At 38.6% G+C, this 18879-nt stretch overlaps 1 protein-coding gene across 10 annotated transcripts in view; it reads left to right on the forward strand.

The window, feature by feature from the left end:
* ARAP2 (ArfGAP with RhoGAP domain, ankyrin repeat and PH domain 2) overlaps window positions 1–18879 on the forward strand; it is a 156132-nt gene that overhangs the window by 125395 nt on the left and 11858 nt on the right. For 8 of the 10 annotated variants that reach the window (XM_036418854.2, XM_036418827.2, XM_045573511.1 and 5 more), the window contains 4 exons: window positions 1720–1837; window positions 9958–10086; window positions 15218–15357; window positions 17642–17724. In XM_036418854.2, coding sequence (XP_036274747.1) covers window positions 1720–1837; window positions 9958–10086; window positions 15218–15357; window positions 17642–17724 — 470 coding nt within the window. The remainder of the gene's footprint in view (window positions 1–1719; window positions 1838–9957; window positions 10087–15217; window positions 15358–17641; window positions 17725–18879) is intronic. The other 2 variants (XR_004984430.2, XR_004984429.2) reach the window with 1 other exon arrangement.

Raw genomic sequence — 18879 nt, forward strand, 5'->3', positions numbered from 1 at the left:
TGAGACCTCAGCCAAAGGCCTGGCCTGGTGCCAGCACTGATAACTTTGTCTGGGGAAGGTTTAAAGCCCTCTCTGAAGTGGGAGTAGTCTTATTTTCCTTATTATTTAAGCAAGCAGGCATTTACAGAAACCAAATAGCAGGGTTAAAATTTTAAACAGCATTTTTTATATAAAATGGATGCTTCAAGTATGTTCTTTAGGATAACGATTCCCCGTGTGTCCTTCCTGGAGTTCTAGGTGTTCTGAAGAGGGCCTTGGTTTTTCCCTGAGACAAGGAGTGAAGTTGAGGCACATGTTTTGTTGATGATTTTGCAAGTTCGGTTTCTCAATAATTTATTATTTTAAAAAAAGGCCATACTGAAGAAAAAAAAATTAAAGCTATTCAGATGAATATCATTGAGGAGATTAACCTAGTCTTTTTACTGCTTAAAGTTCTCTACTTTCCCCAGATGCTGTTTTTTGTTTTTGTTTTGTTATTTTGCCTTTAAGTTTATACTGTATTGGGCTTTTCCAAGTGGAAAATAGTGGACTTCATCTATAATTAAGTGTATTCCAAAGAAAGTACTGGATTCCAACAAGCCCAAAAGATAGACCATAGGAGTTGCCTGTAATGAAAAATATTTATATTGTTTATATTATATGCAATATGTTTATAATCAATAATGAAATGGGGAAATGGGAGTGAGCACATTTCTAAGAAATGTTAAAATAGTTACGTATTTTACTGAAAATGAGCAGTTAGAATATTCTAACCCTTAAAACATTGTAACTAAATTCTCATTAAAGAAAGCCAGCTTGCTTTTGGCTGGTATGGATTTTCAGATTAGCAAAAATAAAATAAAAAATAGAAGAAGCAAATCAGAAATCCCCAAAGTTCCTGAAGAAGGCGGTGTGTGTGTGCAGAGGCTTGAGGCTGGGGGGTGTTTTGTAGAGCTGGCCCCAGGCTGGCACTGCAGACCCTGCCCTGTGCCCGGAAATCCTGGCTCTGCAAGTTGGTATCCCACCATCTGTCACTTGTGGGACAGGGCACACCACAGACCACTACCACCCTGGGGCTCTTTGGCATGGCAGACAGCAGTCGACTGTATAATTTAGGCTCCAGCCTGAATAATAAACCCAGCCACTGTAAACTCTTGACTACAGAGCTGACGAGTGAAAAGTCTTACTCCTGGGAGGCCACTCGGTTTGCTGCCTTGTGACAGTCTTTGCATGTGTGACTAGGTATAGTCTTCCCTCCTGAGTAATCTTAACTGCTCACTCAGTGAAAAAAAAATTTTTTTTTCCTGATTATGTCTATGTTGTAATAACTTTTTAAAGAGATGTGTTTTCTTTTTATGGATTTTGGAGAGAAGAATGGAGAGAGGAGAGAGAATCACTGATCAGCCTTCCGCACATCCCCTACTGGGAATCAAGCCTGCAACCAGGGCCTGTGCCCTGACCTGGAATTGATGGGTCAATGCTCATGGTTCATGGGTCAGTGCTCAACTGCTGAGACAAATCAGCCAGGTCAAAGTGCAGTAACTTTTTGCACTCACAGTCAAATGTGTTTTCTGAGAAAATCTGAATAGGCTACCTTTTCTGTGTGCTTAAAATAGCTAGTTAAACACGCAAAGAAGAAACTTGGTATATCATAAGATGTGCATGGCAAGTATTGCATCCTAGCACCAGGCTGTGTCTGGGTCTGACATATATTCTAAAGGACTTTTGCCTCTTTTACAGATATCTCCTGTGATGGAAGCAGAAGAATTAACTAATGATATGTTAGCATTAAAAAATATTATTCCTACACCAGGTGATCTCTGGGCCACATTTGAAGTCATTGAAAATGAAGAGCTAGGTAAGTGATTTCCATGCCAGTTATTTTTAAATTCCTTAAGGATGGAGAAATACTATTTTTGTGACATCATTGCTAACATTTTATGTTATTCTGAAAATTAACATTATGAATCCCCATATACTTCAGTGCATATGCCAAAAAGTGTAATTGTCACTTGAGTTTGCCGTGCTATGCTTTTACTCATCAAAATAATTCAACTTTTTATTGACTATAAAAGTATATGTTGTTCCTTAGGAAATAAGGCTTTTGTTTATAAGGAAAGGCAATTTCATTTGTAACAATATTCTAAATGTCACCACTACCATCTACATTATTCCTCTATGCTACTAACTGAACAAAAAGAATGTTGATTTAAAAGATTATTTATGATTTTAAAAAATGATTTGCTTTCAGCCTATCAGGACCCTATTTTGTCCACATTTTTCTTTTCATATATCTCTTTAGTGGAGTGGATAGATGTTTTGTCATCTCTTATCTCAGATGTGCAAGTATAAGGAGAGCTTTTAAAACTCCTCGACTACTCCAGTAGTAAAATGCTGAATAAGCCTAACGTTCTAATGACACAATTTGGTTTCAAGGACCTCTGGGAAAATAAAAAATAAGATGCAGAATGTCTTTGTCTAGCTGATACCTGCTGTCTAGCTGATACCATCTGTCTAGCTGATACCTACTAAGGTCTTGGGACCCTTTCAAGCAGCTGTCAAACTGCCAACAGTAAAATCTTGCCACTGCAAGCTCAAGATAAAAATGAGAATTCAACATTGAAATATCCCATCGGGTATTATGAGGAATACTGTAATCAAATTAGAATGAAATGGGATTATCAAATAGTTTCTTTCATTACTCCATTCTTGATGTTTTTATGCCATGATATATATATTTTTTTTTTACCATGCACAGTTCTTTTTATTTATTTATTTATTTTATTGATTTTTTTTTACAGAGAGGAAGGGAGAAGGATAGAGAGTTAGAAACATTGATCAGCTGCCTCCTGCACATCCCCTATTGGGGATGTGCCCGCAACTAAGGCACCTACCCTCAACCGGAATCGAATCTGGGACCCCTCAGTCCGCAGGCCAACACTCTTGTCCTTCGAGTCAAACCAGTTTCGGCCGTGCATAGTTCTTTAAACATCTTATTTGTAGCTCTGGCTGGTGTTGCTCAGTGGTAAGAGTGTCCACCCACGCATTGAAGGATTAAGAGTTTGATTCTTGGTTGAGGGTTTGATTCCTGGTCAAGGGCATGTACCTGGGTTGCAGGTTCTCTCCCTGGCCCTGGTTAGAAGAGGCAACGGATTAATGTGTCTCTCTCACATCTGTACTCCTTTCTCTTTCTCTCTCTCTCTCCCCCCTCCTTTTCTCCCTTCTATACTCTCTCCAAAAAAACATTGGAAAAAATATCCTCAGATGAGGATTAACAACAACAAAAGCATCTCATTTGTATTAAAATGTTATTTTGCAATATTCACTGTCAAGAGTCAGTGACTCTGGTGCTTTGGTGTCTGTCCACGCGTGTCTCCTCCCCAGGCAGGCTCAGCCTTTCCCTCTCACAGAAAGTGTTCTGGCAGATGACTCCCATGACCTCCCAGCCCCAACTCCCAATGCCAAGTCTGATAACTTTGCTTCAGGCTTCACAGCACTTGTCTATTTTGTGGCATTTATTGTTAACCACCATCTCTTTTTTTCTGGCCCTCTATTGTCAATTCTTCCTTTGTATCCTAAATGGTGGGTTTCTGCTGATACAGTCTTCTTTGCCATCTTTTCTCATTTGACTAACACATATGAGTGGGAGTTCCCCAAATGTTCTTTACTCTTTCTCCATCTGACCTCCTTTAATATGCAGACTAAGGGTTTTAGTGCACTTTGTCCTGTCTTCTTCATAGAGCCCATCACACGGACTCATCTCTCTCAATGGGAGCTCATCAGAAGGAAGGAGGAGCTCTCTTTTTCTATCTCTAGCATTAGGCACAGTGTGTAATACGTAGTTGCCATACAATTAAAACCCCTTGCACAAGTGAAACACAATTTTGCATCACTCTATGGTTTAATGGCGGTAGAGTCTTTTGATTTTTGATGTTTAATTTTAAGGAGACGGGCTAGGTTATCAACTTCATCATATTTGTGAATAAAAGGGGACTTGTTGGCATTACTGCCAGAATTATCTTTGTAAATCACAAACAGGATCATGTTGTTCCATCATTTAAAACTCTCATTATTTACTGATTTCCCATCCTCTCTGCAAGATCCAGCTCAAATGCCTGTTCTCCATGATGACACTTAGATAAACATAGTTCTCACTGATCTTTTTCTGATCATTTGTTTATCCTATATAAAAAAAAAACCTAATATGCTAAGTGTCTGGTCAGCCATTCAACCAATCAAAGCATAATATGCTAATGATATGCTAAGACTGCTCAACCACTTGCTATGACATGCACTGACCACCAGGGGAAGACACTCCAACTGATAGGTTAGCTTGCTGTTGTGGTCTGGCCAATCGGGACTGAGCAAGATGGTCCGGCCCAAATACTCCCTCAAGCCCTCCAGCAGTTCCTCCCTGGCTGATGAACCTCCCCCATCTCTCCCTGGCCCTGATTGTGCACCAGTGGGGTCCTTCAGCCTGGCCTGCATCCTCTTGCAATCCAGGACCTTTTGGGGGATGTTAGAGGGCCAGTTTTGTCCTGATCCCACAGGGGGAGTACCTCTCAGCCAGAAACCGGGCTCATGGCTGGCAAGTGCAGTCGTGGTGGCAGGAGCCTCTCCCGTCTGGCAAGTGCTACAGGGGCCTAAGCGGTCAGTCATCCCCCAAGAGCTCCAGGTCTGTGAGAGGGTGTAAGCCAGGCTGAGGGACACCCCTCCCTCAAGTACACAAATTTTGTGCACTGAGCCTCTAGTAGACCTATAATACTGTGTAGTGTCTGATTATTGAATAGTAGTATGTATACACCTGGCTGAGTCCAAGACCACATGTTCTTTAGGACCTTTATATCTCTCACTGCCTCTAGCGTAATGCATTGAGGTGGAACACATCCTGCAAATATCTTGTTAACTGAGGTGGAACCTCAGATCGATGTATTCTGAACCTAAGTGGCCTGGATTGTTGCTTCTTGGAAAAATGAGGCAGGCACAAGAGAAATGATGTCTCCTTGTAGATTAGCAACTCCTAGGATATCTCAAGGCCCTGGTGAGGCTTATCCTGCTTGCCTCTGTATCTGTTCTGTTTTTTGGAAATTCACCTGCACAATAAGGAATCACGGATTTGGGGGTAGGCATCATCTCCCTACCACCCTGTCCTCTCAAGGGTTGAGTCAAAGCATGTCCCTCTGTCACAGACTGGGGGCACTGTGCCTTGGGCATCAGTCCTTCCGACTAAGAGGAATAAGCAGAATGCATGAGGGTAGCTAGGAGATGTAATAAACTTAGAAATATTGTCTTTAAATTTCATCTTAGAAAATGAAGGGATTGCTTACCCTGAAAATGACTGAATGTTGGCTTGCATGTGACAATGAGCATATCACAAATAGTACGGATGAGTTGGGGTGGGGTGGTGGTTGTTATTTTGTTGCTCTTTTGGCTACTTGTCGCTAATTTTAAAAAAAAAAAAAAGAAAAGAAAAAGAAAGTTATCTTGTTGGAGCTATAAAAAGACCAGGAGTCCTCAAGTTGTTTTGACTTGTGCATGTCCAAATATATAATCAAAGGAACACCCATGCACCTCCAGAAAGAACACATTCAGTGGAGTGAACAGTTCAGACTTGGCATGGTTTTACTGTTTGGGCAGCTGTTCAAGTAGAAACACCAGCAGAGAAAACGAAGATGGTTTTCACAGCTTTTAGAGGAACAACGTGAGGAGGCCACAAAGGGGCTGTGATTATGCTGGCTTCCTGAAGCATCCAGAGCCATGGCTCCACCTGACCTTCCGAAATGTTAAAAGCTTTATTGCTGGAAACACGCAGGGAGAATAAAGCGAAATATGAAAAAGAAGATGAAAGTGAAGGCGTTGGCAGTCACAAGATTGTAGCTGATAGGAAGAGTGTCAGCAGGGAATCAGTGCCTTTTCTAATGTAAATATAAATCCTGCAAGTCAGCAAGTAACTGAAGGTAAATGGATAAACGGATAAGTAAGGGAACCAGAAGGGCTGGGGTTTATTGTAGGTGTCTGGAAATTGTAAAGCAACAGCCATCTGCCCTGTCCTATCCAGTGCCTGCTTTGTATAATAATTACTCTCTAAGGTTTCCTTTACACCCTTGAGATAATCTATTATACTTATTTTTTTTTTAAATAATATAGTGCCCTGATTGTAATATAAAATGAGAAAGGGAAATGTGGAGTGTAACATATAACTGCCGACACACTCCTGTATGGTCAAAGGTAATGAAAATAGATTCTTCACCTGTGCGAACTTCTCAGGGACGTGCCAGCCCCAATAAAGACTGATGTAAGCATGTCTGTGTGAGGCTCACACATCACTGGAAGCATTGCTGCTGTTGGTGAGATGGTGTCTCAGTCCATTTGGGTTGTTATAACAGAATTACACAATCCGAGTGGCTTACAAACAACAGACCGTTATTTCTCACAGCTCCTCTGGAGGCTGAGAAGTCTCAGATCAAGGTGCTGGCAGATCTGGTATCTGGAGAGAGAAATCAGTTTCTCAGGTCGCAGAGGGCTGTCTGTTCTCTCATTTCTCAGGTGGTGGGAAGAAGCTTTGTGAGTCTCGTTCCTAAGGGCACCTGTCCCATTCATGAGGATTCTGCCTCCCTAAGGCGCTGCCTCCTAACACCATCACATTGGGATTTGGTGTCAACCTAGCAATTTTATTTGGGTGGGGGTGGGGCGGGGAGAGGGACAGACATTCAGATGCTCACAAATGGTGAACAATTTCTAGAGAGTTCTAACAAAGCATGATCTTTTTCTCCCTATATGGTAGTCAAATTCATGGACAAAGTATTTCAGGTTAAAACTGTAGAAAATATTTTGAGAATTTATATGCATAAAGCTGAGTTAGAGTCTAGGCTCAGTTAATTTATAAGTGGGTTTTTACTCTAACTGCCTGGTGGGACACTTGAAATTACAACATCATTAATGCCAATGAATTGTACATGTGAAATGTGTACGTAAAAATGCACATGTGAAAAGGGCAAATTTTATGTTCTCTCTATCTTACTACACTTAACAAATTGTCAAAAGAACAAAAAATAATTTTTTTAAAGAACTGCTAAAAATTTAGTATTGGATAGAGGAAAAGGTCTTCCTTCATCCCATCTTTTGAAAGATGCCAGGCATCCTTGACCCACTGCTGCCAATCATTAGGAGAAGCTGAAACTCACCTGAGAGGGACTGTTCCCTTCATCAAGAGCTACTCTTCTGAAGGGTGCTTTTGTTTTAATGCTTCTCCTTAAAACGGAGCCTGTCCTCTGCTGAGATAGCCCCATATTCCGTAGGTCCTTGACTTGCTGAAGAACAGTAACTTCCATTGAGAGGGGCTTCATTGAAGTGGGCCTTTTCACCGAGCAGGTCCAGCTTGTGAAACACTTTCTGTGCAGCAGTATCACAATGAAATGTTTTACTGATTCTCCTCAGAGCTACTCTGATACAGAAGATGTGTTCATTGTTCGCCAGGGTCCTTTCCAGCCCTCCTCTCGATTGACACAAAGTGCTGTGGCCCTCTAATTATATGGACAGGACAGGGACAGACTTGCATCACTTGGAGTTTAGCACTAAGACTTTAATTACTAGGGAAGTCATAGTTGTCTAGGGAAATCCTGTGTCATTATCACCAGAAATTCAACCACAATACCTATAATTTCAAGTGAAAAATGGATAGTTCTAATTTTAACAAAGAAGGCCAGGTATTTTTCTATAAACAAGGTTTGGAACTATTAATAATGTGATTTACCTAGCTAACCTCCTCCATAACCTGTTCTTTTCACATACCTACACTGAATTTTCAGCAATATTTATGCTATGGATAATACACAAATGTGTTATTTCTAATAATGCCTTAATGCCTGATCACTTACACACCATATAATCTATTATGACAGATGATTGTAAATGTAATTATGCATACAAATTATTTGTAGGTATTCATTTATTTGATTTTTTTTTTTTTGGTGGAGTCTAGGTTTTTCTATATAAAGTTTTATGTAATCTGGAAATAATGACAGTTTTACTTCTTATTTTCCAATTTGTACGCCTTTTTATTTCTTTTTCTTATCTGATTGCTGTGGCTATGACTTCAAATTATAATTAGTTTTATTTTTAAATACAGTTCAATTGGATTATAACTTCTATTAATAGAAGACTACCAATTAATTATAGCTTTGGCAAATTATGGGCAATTATGATCTTTGCCAACCTATTGCAAAATTATTTGAAGAAAAGCAAGATTGATATAGCATAAAATAATTTCTTTAGTTTTTACAAAGAGTTATACTCTGCCTGTTGATCCACTTACAAATATTTTTCATTAATTATAGGCCACCATAGAAATTCATAATGTATTTCATCACTCAAATATTTATTGAACATCTGTTATATACATACTTAGCACTCTACTGTATACAGGGATATATTTGTAAACAAGAAGGAGATATATCTTCAAGATGTTTGGCCTAGTTGCTCTTCTTTTTTCCTCCTTTCTCCTTTTCTCCCTTTCTCTTTCCTCTCTCCCTCCCTTCCTTCCACCATTTCTTCCTTCCTTATTTGAATTGCCATCATTATTGGCTTGCTCCAATAAACACAGGATACAGAACTGCATTACATTGTTCTGAATAATAAGCAAAAATCTGGTTATTTACATTGGGAGCAGAAAATCGTTTTCTTCTGTGGATCTGAGATCGTTGATCAGTTCTGAATGCTGTGGTCATAGCAGGGCAGACTAGTAACTCCTCTGAATTTTCAGCAGTCTGTATGCTATGGAATATGTTAAGAAGGATATGATCTACTGTATTTGTTTGTCATTACTTGTGATTTTATCACCAATTAAAATACCATGGTTCATGTGTGATTATGATACTGTCTACAGATTCTTGTTTGTCATTGCCATTCCTACTTTAACCAAAATGAAACTCTAGATGCTGTGTGCTTTACATTTAGAAGGGTGTGAAAGAGTTGAATTGACTTACATTTAGTGATTTTTTTGGGGGAAACTACATCAACATCTTTCTGTTAGAGCTTATGTTCTTGTTGATTCAATTATACTATTTTTAGTGTACTATGAAAGGGTTGAATTTCCCCCTCAATATATGCTTCTATTGTAACTTTTTATTAAGTGATTGGCATATTTTGATCAGCAAAAAACTTTTATATGAGGCTTTGAATGTAATTGTAAAATCTATTTATTTAACTCTGTGCTAAGAACTTCTCATGCATTAAAAAGTATGATTTCCTAAAACAAAATGTATATGGATGAGTGTTTATTATGGAGAAAATTTTAAGAGGTCATTAACTTCTGGTTTGGGTTCTTTATATCAACAGTTAATATATAATATTGTCACATAATGTTTCTGATTGATGTTTCCACCAATAGTTAAACATAGATTAACTATTAGAATATTGATTGTTTTTATATGATCTCTGTTGAAGTTGTATTTTATGATTTTATATTAATTGACTATAAGAATATCAGCTATAAGTTATTCATTATTGATCAGAAATTACAATATGCTAACCTTTAGGATTAATTTATATTATCACTTACTATTGGACAAGAGTAATTTTGCTAGTCTTTTCACAATTATTTAATTGCATGTGAAAAATAGGACAGATTTCCATAAGCAAGCTAGAATATTATTTTAAATTCAAAAGCTCATACTATAAGCCCGGACAGTGGTTAGCATTATTTCTGAACTGTTATCTAAAGGATAGCATCTGTGGTTTTTAAAAAAATCATTGAGCAAGCCACAAATGTTCCTGCATAGATTCATTTATATGGTAAACTTTATTATATACTTACTGATGTTCTAGGTGTTAACAGTCTCTTTTATGTAGTCTGAATGCTATTTTTATGTAACATAAGATATGATTATGCTTATTGTTGAATAGAGACTTTTTAAAGGATTTAAAAACTGTATAAGTATCACAGATGATACTTTAATTTGATCTGGTTTTATTTTGCAGAGCGCCCTCTTCACTACACAGAGAATGTGTTGGAGCAGGTGCTTCGGTGGAGCTCATTAGCTGAGCCTGGCTCTGCTTATCTTGTGGTGAAGAGGTTCTTAACCACTGACACCATCAGACACCATAATGGTAGGTGCTGCTATTATCCCACTTTGCAACTCCGACAGAAAGTTCAAGTGGTTGAAGGATACTATGACACAAGTGGCATTTGAAAATGTCAGAGGTAAAAATGAGTAGCTAAATACAGACCCACTGACGTAGTATTTATTGTCCAAGAGGAAGAAGAACAGGCATGTGCACAGGAATGACATGTGCCAGAGTCGGGTTTCCTGGAGCCTCGCCCTATGGTAATAATTGGCTCATCTGATGGTACCAAGTTAACGTTTTTGGAAGGAATGGTTTATGCTGGGAGGGCTGCTTGCCATGCCTTGGGGTTTTTCTAATGCTCAGAGAGCTGGTGAACTTTCTTCCTGAATTATGAAAATTCTCTGGGTATTCAAGAGTGCAAATCATGCCGGGACCGGTTTGGCTCAGTGGATAGAGCGTCGGCCTGCGGACTGAAAGGTCCTGGGTTCAATTCTGGACGAGGGCATGTACCTTGGTTGCGGGCACATCCCCGGTGGAGGGTGTGCAAGAGGCAGCTGATCGATTTTTCTCTCTCATCGATGTTTCTAACTCTCTATCCCTCTCTTCCTCTCTGTGAAAAATCAATAAAATATATATATATATATATATATATATATATAAAAGAGTGCAAATTATACCAGCCGTGGCTCTCAGCTGTGGGGCAGTGTTGTCTCCGAGGGGACATTTGGCAGTGTTTGCAGACATTTCTGACTGTCACAGCTGGTTAGAGTGGTGCTTCAGGTCTTTAGAGGACAGATAAAAGGTATGCCACTAAGCATCCTACAATACGCAGCACAGCTCTTTACAAGGATTATCTGGCCCCAAATGCCAATGGTGCCCATGCTGAGAATTTCTGATTTAGATAATCTGTGAAATCTGTTCTAGTTCTTAAATTCTGTATTTTTCATTGTAACATTGAGATGGTGGGTTACATTTCTATTTATACATTGCAATCAAAGGAGGGACTTAGATGGTTACATGAAATTCATTGGTGATGGATTAAGGAGACAGAAGAAAGCAAAGTGGTGGAAACTCCTGGGATTGTATAAAAAGTAAAATGATGGACTGGATGTGTACTTAGGTGAGTGCAGGAACAATTAACATGATAATGAAGGAATCTAAGGCATCTGTCCTAGCGCCCACCACATTTGGTTGTGCCCCAGGCACTCCAGAAAAAGGGTAGTTACAAGTTACCCAGACATCTCACAGATATGTTATCTTAGAGGCAGGAAGGCAAATGGGCTCAGTAAAGAAGATCGAAGTTGATCATTGTCAGGTGAAATATCGGTCTAGGACATGACTACCCACTATAACCTGTTTGTAGTTAGATATTTAATTTTCAAACCATCTTTTGTGGTTATTTTAGGTCTCTGAGTTTGCCAGACTGCCACGCAGGCCTCTCCTGAGCTTGTCAGGTTAGCATGTGGCTCTTTTCCTTCACACTTTGGTGTTACTCTCATATCCCAATCCTTGCTCGAACAGGGTGGAGTTGAAGCACATCCCGGTCCTTGCACTATTTCTACCTCAATTTGCCAAACCAGTATGCAGCTTGTTATCAAATCTATAGTTCTTCCTACCAGGAAACTGTCTCATTGCATGAACAGCATCCGGTTTTAGTGTAATACTCTCAGCAAATACATTCATTGGACCGTTTCACATTAGTAGTTAAGTATTTTGGGTCAAATAGGAAAGGAACTTTGAAGTAAATTTTTAAAATACTTTTTATAGTTTTCTAGCCAATAAAATGTTTATAAATGTTTTTCAGTTAGAGCTTGATTTATAGTTAGATTGTCAAAGCAAAACCATCACTCTCACTATGGTGGCTCCTCATCTGTGTGGATTTAGGATGACCCTTTTAAATCGGCTCTGGCCTATTTGTGTGTGTGTGTGTTTAATATGTGTTTAAATCATTCTCTTAAACCATGATTTTTCCCCCTATACTTATGTATTACAGCAGCCTGGCATTTAGAAGTACGCTTTATGGGCTATACGTGGTGATAGATTTCAGGGGTGGGGGGAGGGGCTTAGATGATCAGATGATCAGTCTGCTTTGTCTCTGTCTTGGCAAATGTCTCCTAAATCAATCACAATGACCACCAACTCCAGAATCGTTGCTCCGTTCCATACATCCACCACTTCTTAAACTCTAAAAGGAAAATAATGAAAGTGAATGGAATGTGATGTCTCTGTCAATTTGTTAGAAATATTGGTGTCATCTCAGAAATACTTTGCTCTTCATAGCAAGGTGAATAAGGTTAAATATTTCTCTCACTGAAGATTTTCTTTTCCTAATGGGGGGCCCAACTAGAAATCAGCTAAGTTTGAAACTAGGATAGTCGGTTGCAACCACATTTTCTCTCAGGAAAACATAGCTATTGCGTTTACCTTTTTTGAAGCTTTAAGTAGCAATAACCTGCCGAAACCGGTTTGGCTCAGTGGTAGAGTGTTGGTCTGCGGACTGAAAGGTCCCAGGTTCGATTCCGGTCAAGGGCATGTACATTGGTTGCGGGCACATCCCCAGTAGGGGGTGTGCAAGAGGCAGCTGGTCGATGTTTCTCTCTCATCGACGTTTCTAGCTCTCTGTCTCTCTCCCTTCCTCTCTGTAAAATATCAATAAAATATATATTTAAAAAAAATAAGTAGCAATAACTTTTGCACTCTGTCCCCGCACACTTGACATCTGGGTGCCACAAAATTTACTATCTGTTTTACTCTTAGTTTACTCTTAGTTTTCTGAGTTTCCTCACGTTATCTGAACAGTTTAAAATGTAGACATAACAGTAGGAATAGATTTAGAATCAGCCAACACTTACTTTCTGCTCATTCATTTAAGGTAATGAGGTAACATACTTTACTTTTATAGAAGTATACTAGAGTAAATGAATTTTCTGTTGTCTCTACTTAAAAATCAATTCTGTGCTTTTCAAAAGCGGCATCTGATTTCTTAGAAACAGTTTGCGCCATTGTCATTATTGTAATGAGGAGTTAACTAACTTGAAAAGGAAGACAACAGTCCTCAAATTTATTTTCTACCCCATGGATTATGACTGAGACATTGAGGTAGGGAGTATAAAACTTCATTAAAATGGCTAAATAGATTTTTATCGTTATCTCTCATATTGAGTTGTTTGAACATCTCTATCACAAGTAAGGCATATATTTATAGCTTCTGTAAGGTTCCGGAATAAATAATTTTATATTGCTGAAGTCTTATTTTAAGGGCTAAAGTTCTTTAAAAAATCACCTCAATAGAATGTAATGCATGAGAGTGGAGTTTTAATGATCTCAATGGGGAAGAAATACTTTTAAGATATAAGATGTAACTCAAATGCAGGTCCCGTGGGTTTCTAAATTTAGATTGCTGCATAGGACAGATGCTTTGGAATTAAATTTGCATTAGAATTGAATAGTTTAAAATGCAACTGCTTCCGGCAAGTTCAGACCTGGAAAGCTGAGCTATCCACTATCAACTGACTTAGGAAAATAAAAAGAAAATGTCAGCAGAAATAGTATGAGTCTATAAATCATAGTCTAGCTAAAATAATTTACATTGCACTTCCATCAAATCTTTTTTAAATCCGGAGGTAAGACCTAGTCCACTTCAAGTGGAAGTACTTTCTTTGGACTTGATGATAGTCTTTGATATTCACTGTAGATAGAGTAGGAATGCCCTGACTTTTTCTCGTGTTATTATTTGGTACCGAGAAAACCAATTGATAAGTTTCTGTTAGCTCTCTTTCATGCAGGAATCTGTGGGAAATGTAAAGGATTATTTTTTTCCCCACATGGAACTGAAAATCTAAATGCATGAAGACTATTTAAATGTAAATGTAAATACAAACACAAGATGCTATAAGTGATTCCCGCAGGCCAGGATGCTTGTGTGTATGGAGAGCTTTCAGGCACAGAAAGGTGATTCAGCGCCACGGTCACTGACATCTTTTCTAACACTCAATGTCTCCCGGTCAAGGAAATACCTCCTGGGTCATTTTTCTTGGATGTCTTGATCTTCCATTATAGGACTATCTCATTCCTTCGCTTTGTAATTGAGGAAATTATGGACAAAATTTCTCTGGACTGCTACCTCACTTTTATCTCGGTAGTAAGGGAATGTTTTCTAAAGGAAATTATCAGGAGTTGGCACCATAATGACAGCGTCATGGCTACTTGGCTTCAGTGTTCTTTCTGTCCACTGTACTTTAGGTCTCAAGCAGGCAGCTGATCATTGTCTGGATTTCCAGGAGAAAGTTTTAGATTGGGAATATATTGATACATTTATACATGATAAGTTTGTGGAGATAGATTGATAAATTTATGCAAATGCAAATTTGGTGTTTTCTTAATAAAATTAGTTGAAAAGACTCATGTGTGTGGGACGATCACAGTATTGCATATGAAATGTATTATAGTTGATGTTAAATACTCTACCTTAGCCATTTTGCCTTGTTACTCTTACCTGTTTCATGTTGGCAGGAATTTCTTGAACAACTTAAAAATTCTTAGATTCCTGTGTCAAAATTATGGTAGAGGTTTTTCTTCTTTACCTGTGTATTTGCATTCTTATATGAGTGCTGTTGAAAGAAATATGAGGCAAGCTAATGATGTAATTTTAAGTTGCTTAGTATCCACATTAATGTCACCATATATATATATATATATATATATATATATATATATATATATATGGTGACATTAATTTTGCTAGTATATTTAGTATATTCCACTTAAACTTACATATCCAAAATATTATCATTTCAACATGTAATATTGCAAAATTGGGAGTTGGTTTTTTTTGTTTGTTTGCTTTTTTCCTCTTTTGAACTGTCTTCAAAATCTGTAAGTATATTTTATACTTACAGCACATCCTGATTGAGACTCACCATGTTTTAAGTGCTAATGAAACACAATAGGCAGGCCTATGTATTATAGATATAAATAGATCCAGTCAGTGGATCTGCGATTTGTCCAACACGCCCCTGACATGTGCTATTCCCAGAAATTAACCATAGGCTACTTAATGATAGGAAGCAAGTTATTACTTTATAATATAAAAACTGAAAGAATAAAAATGTTTTATATTCTGTTCCAAATAAATGAAAATGTACCTCACTTACAAAAATAATGTACTTTACAGAGAGAAATGCCATGGAAAGTATCAAAGAGGGATCCCTGAAAATCAAAGAAGAACCATCTAAAATCCTGTCTGGAAATAAATTTCAAGATCGGCACTGTGTTTTACGAGATGGGTATCTCATTCTTTACAAGGACCTGAAGGTATTTGCATATGTAATATTTGACTATGCACACATTTCTGTGTGGGTATTAACATTCTTATCTTATACCTTTCTCAGCCCTCTCTCTTGGAAGTCAAGGCCTGTAGGAAATAAAATAAATTGCAGAGTAAGCTGAGGATTCCTCTCAGCCTCTGGGCTATGACATTAATGCACTGAGTAGCGCAGTGAAGAACTCCATATTTGGCCTTTACGAAGCACCTCACATTTTTTAGAACAGGGAATGACTTAACTCCTAAAGAAAAGTCTAATATGCATTACATAAACAAGCATATCAGTCAACATCTCAGTCAATAAAATGACTGGGAAAGTGTGTCATGCCCTAAGGCAAAAGTGGCTTGAGTTTAGCTAATGGAAATTAATAAATGCAAATTAAACTCTGATATACTATTTTACTCTTTATGTTGAGTAAAATGACTAAAATTTTAAGAGTCACAACCCCTAATGTGGACGAGGATGTTGATTAAACTACAACTCATACATTGCTGATGGGAGGGTACAGTCACAATCACTGTGTAGAAATGTTGTGCAGCTGTTAGATAAGTTTATTAGAACATCTACCCCTGGACCTAGCAATTCTGTTCCTGGTTATTATGTCCATAAAAGTTCAGGAATGTTCGTAAGCAGCTTTTGTTCATAAAAGCTGCAACCTGGAAGAAGTAAGGCCTTAGCCAGTTTGGCTCAGTGGATAGAGAGTTTCGGCCCTGAGACTGAGGGTCCAGGGTTAGATTCCAGTCCAGGGCATATATCTGTTGCAGGCTAGATCCCTGGCCCTGTTTGGGGCTTCTGCTGGAGGCAGCCAGTCTATGTGTCTGTTTCTCTCTCACATCAATGTTTCTCTCTGTCTCCCCGCTGCATCCTTCCACTCTTTCTAAAAATCAATTAAAAAAAAAAAATCCTCAGGTCAGGATTTAAGAAAAAAGAGCTGAGAGAAGCACATGATGCCTCAAACTAATAAGTAGCAAGGCCGATTTGCACCTAGGTCTCTGTGACCCTCACACCCTAGCTCTCAGTTATACATTCTGACTGCCTACAGTTTGAAACAAGAGATTTCCTTAGGATATAAGGCTGCTTGTGTTAATAATTAATTCCATGGCTATTATCTGTATAAAATCTATTGCAGGGTATGCAAGGATAAATCATAAAATTTGTGTGATTTGACATTAAGTTTTTAAATTAAAGCATAAGAATTCAAGTTTTGCTTCTGTCAGACAACCTTCCTGATGTTCTGTGTTCAAGGATTAACGTTTTTAAAATATCAATCACAAATAAATATGCAAGAATGTGTATGGAGAATGTGTAATTGATCTAAAGCTAATGTTTATAAATTCTCTTTTTATAGTCTATTTTTGTGAATTTAATTTTTATTACTATGGATATTTGAGATAGTTCAGTATGTGCCTATCTAGGTTCATAATGTTTTCTATAATTCTGAAATCCAAAAACCAAGATGATTTTACCTCAGCTCAGGCTGCTGTGAGAAAGTACTGTACATGGACCGGGTGGCTTATAGACTGCAGGCGTCAGTTTCTCACGGTTCTGGAGGCTGGATGTGAATCGGGGGCCAGTCAGGTCAGGGTCTAGTGAGGCCCTTGTCCAGGTTGTAGATTGCCAACTTGGATCCCACTTGGTGGAAAGAGTGAGAGCCAGCTCTCTGGCCTCCTTCTGTCAATGCACTGGTACATTCATGTGGCTCTACCTTCATGCCTTAATCACCTCCCGAGGGACCCCCTTCTAATACTATCACAATGAGGATTAAGTTTCAACATAGGAAGTTGGAGGTAGAGGGTATTACAAACATTGTCTATAACAATATTTATAGCCTTTATTTATCTCACACCATATGAAATAGCATGCATTTGCATGTAGAAATATGAATATATTTGAATAAAGGGTGCTGCCCCAAGCAACACTGGTAGTGTGGTGGAGTTATGTGACATATTGCATATGCATTGTATTATTTTTAAAATATGAAAACATGAAAAATTTTCAATTCTGATACGCATCTGGTTCCAGCTGTTTTAAATAAGGGGTCATTAAGTGTGTGTTTAAATATACATACATAAACAGACATATATATCCAACATTATCTATTTAAATTTACAACATTGTAATCAAAACGATCTTCATTTGCTAAGAGCTGGTATTACATTCATAAAACACTGGAGAAACTAAGCAATTCTAAACCCAGTCATTAACATTCAAGGCAAATAACAAGGATATTTGTGAAGTCTGTTCAATTGCATACTATTTTGTTTTCCTTACAGAGTAGCAAACATGACAAAATGCTTCCTCTCAGCTCAATGAAGTTTTATCTTGGAGTGAGGAAGAAAGTGAAACCTCCAACAAGGTAAGGCTTGAAAGGGGAGGGCTGAAAAAGTTATGGGGTATATGTCTGTTCAAGGAATTGGGATCAGAGGAATTAGCCTAACTCCGTGGTTGGCAAAGTGCAGCTAGCGAGCTATATGCGGCTCTTTAGCCCCTTAGTGTGGATCTTCCACAAAATACCACGCCTAGGCGAGTCTATTTTGAAAAAAATGGCATTAGAAGAAGTTTAAGTTCAAAAAATTTGGCTCGCCAAAGAAATTTCAATCATTTTCCTGTTGATATTTGGTTCTTGACTAATGAGTTTGCCGACCACTGACCTAACTTTATACACTATGCTGTAGACAAGTTTCTTAAGAAGCCAGATCCAGAGAATGTGTGTGGGTAGCTGAGGAGGGAGGCCGGTCCCCTTAAGGCAGCTCCTGGGTGAGTGCCTGTCTCCTCCGTAGAACAAGAAATCCCAGGAGCCCTGTCTGCTGGGAAACACCTGGGTGTGTCAGCATCCCGTCCCTTGTTCAGCCAAAGCCTGGGGACACAAGGAATGTTCCAGGCAGGTCTGCCCAGAAGAAGACAGACAGCCTGGCTAGCCTGGCTCTCTGATTTGCCCTTTTTGCTTTGCCGAATTTGGTAGTAAATCCACAGCGCGTAGTAGATGGACCCTTCCTAAACATTCTGTTCCTCTTGAACACTGAATCAACCCAGCATTCGGTTTACCCTGTACTTACTTCTTTTAATCCTCACCTTGAGGATATGTTCAGTGATTTAGGAAAAGAGACAGAGAGAGAGGAACATTGATGTGAGAGAGAAACATCAATCGGTTGCCTCCTGCACGTGCCCCTACCCGAGATCGAACCCGCAACCTACATATGTGACAGGATTGGCAGTTGAACTGCAGCCTTTTGTGGTGTAAGGGATGATGCTCCAACCGACTGAGCCACCTGGCTGGGGCCATACTGTACTTGCTTATCAAAAATTACTTTTGACTTAGCTAATTAATGTTTCTACATATACATCTAATCTCATGAAACTTCATTTTAATGAACTCTCTATGGTTTGTGACTCTCAAAATATTCTTGCTTTTGCCTCTATGCTTAATTTGTAAGCCCAACGCAAATACCTGCATTGCAATGGGCACATTTTTTTTTTTTTTTTCAAATTCTCACACTATCAGCAGGTCAGT

Source organism: Pipistrellus kuhlii, unplaced genomic scaffold (assembly GCF_014108245.1).
Source record: "Pipistrellus kuhlii isolate mPipKuh1 unplaced genomic scaffold, mPipKuh1.p scaffold_m20_p_1, whole genome shotgun sequence".
Taxonomy (NCBI): Eukaryota; Metazoa; Chordata; class Mammalia; order Chiroptera; family Vespertilionidae; genus Pipistrellus; species Pipistrellus kuhlii.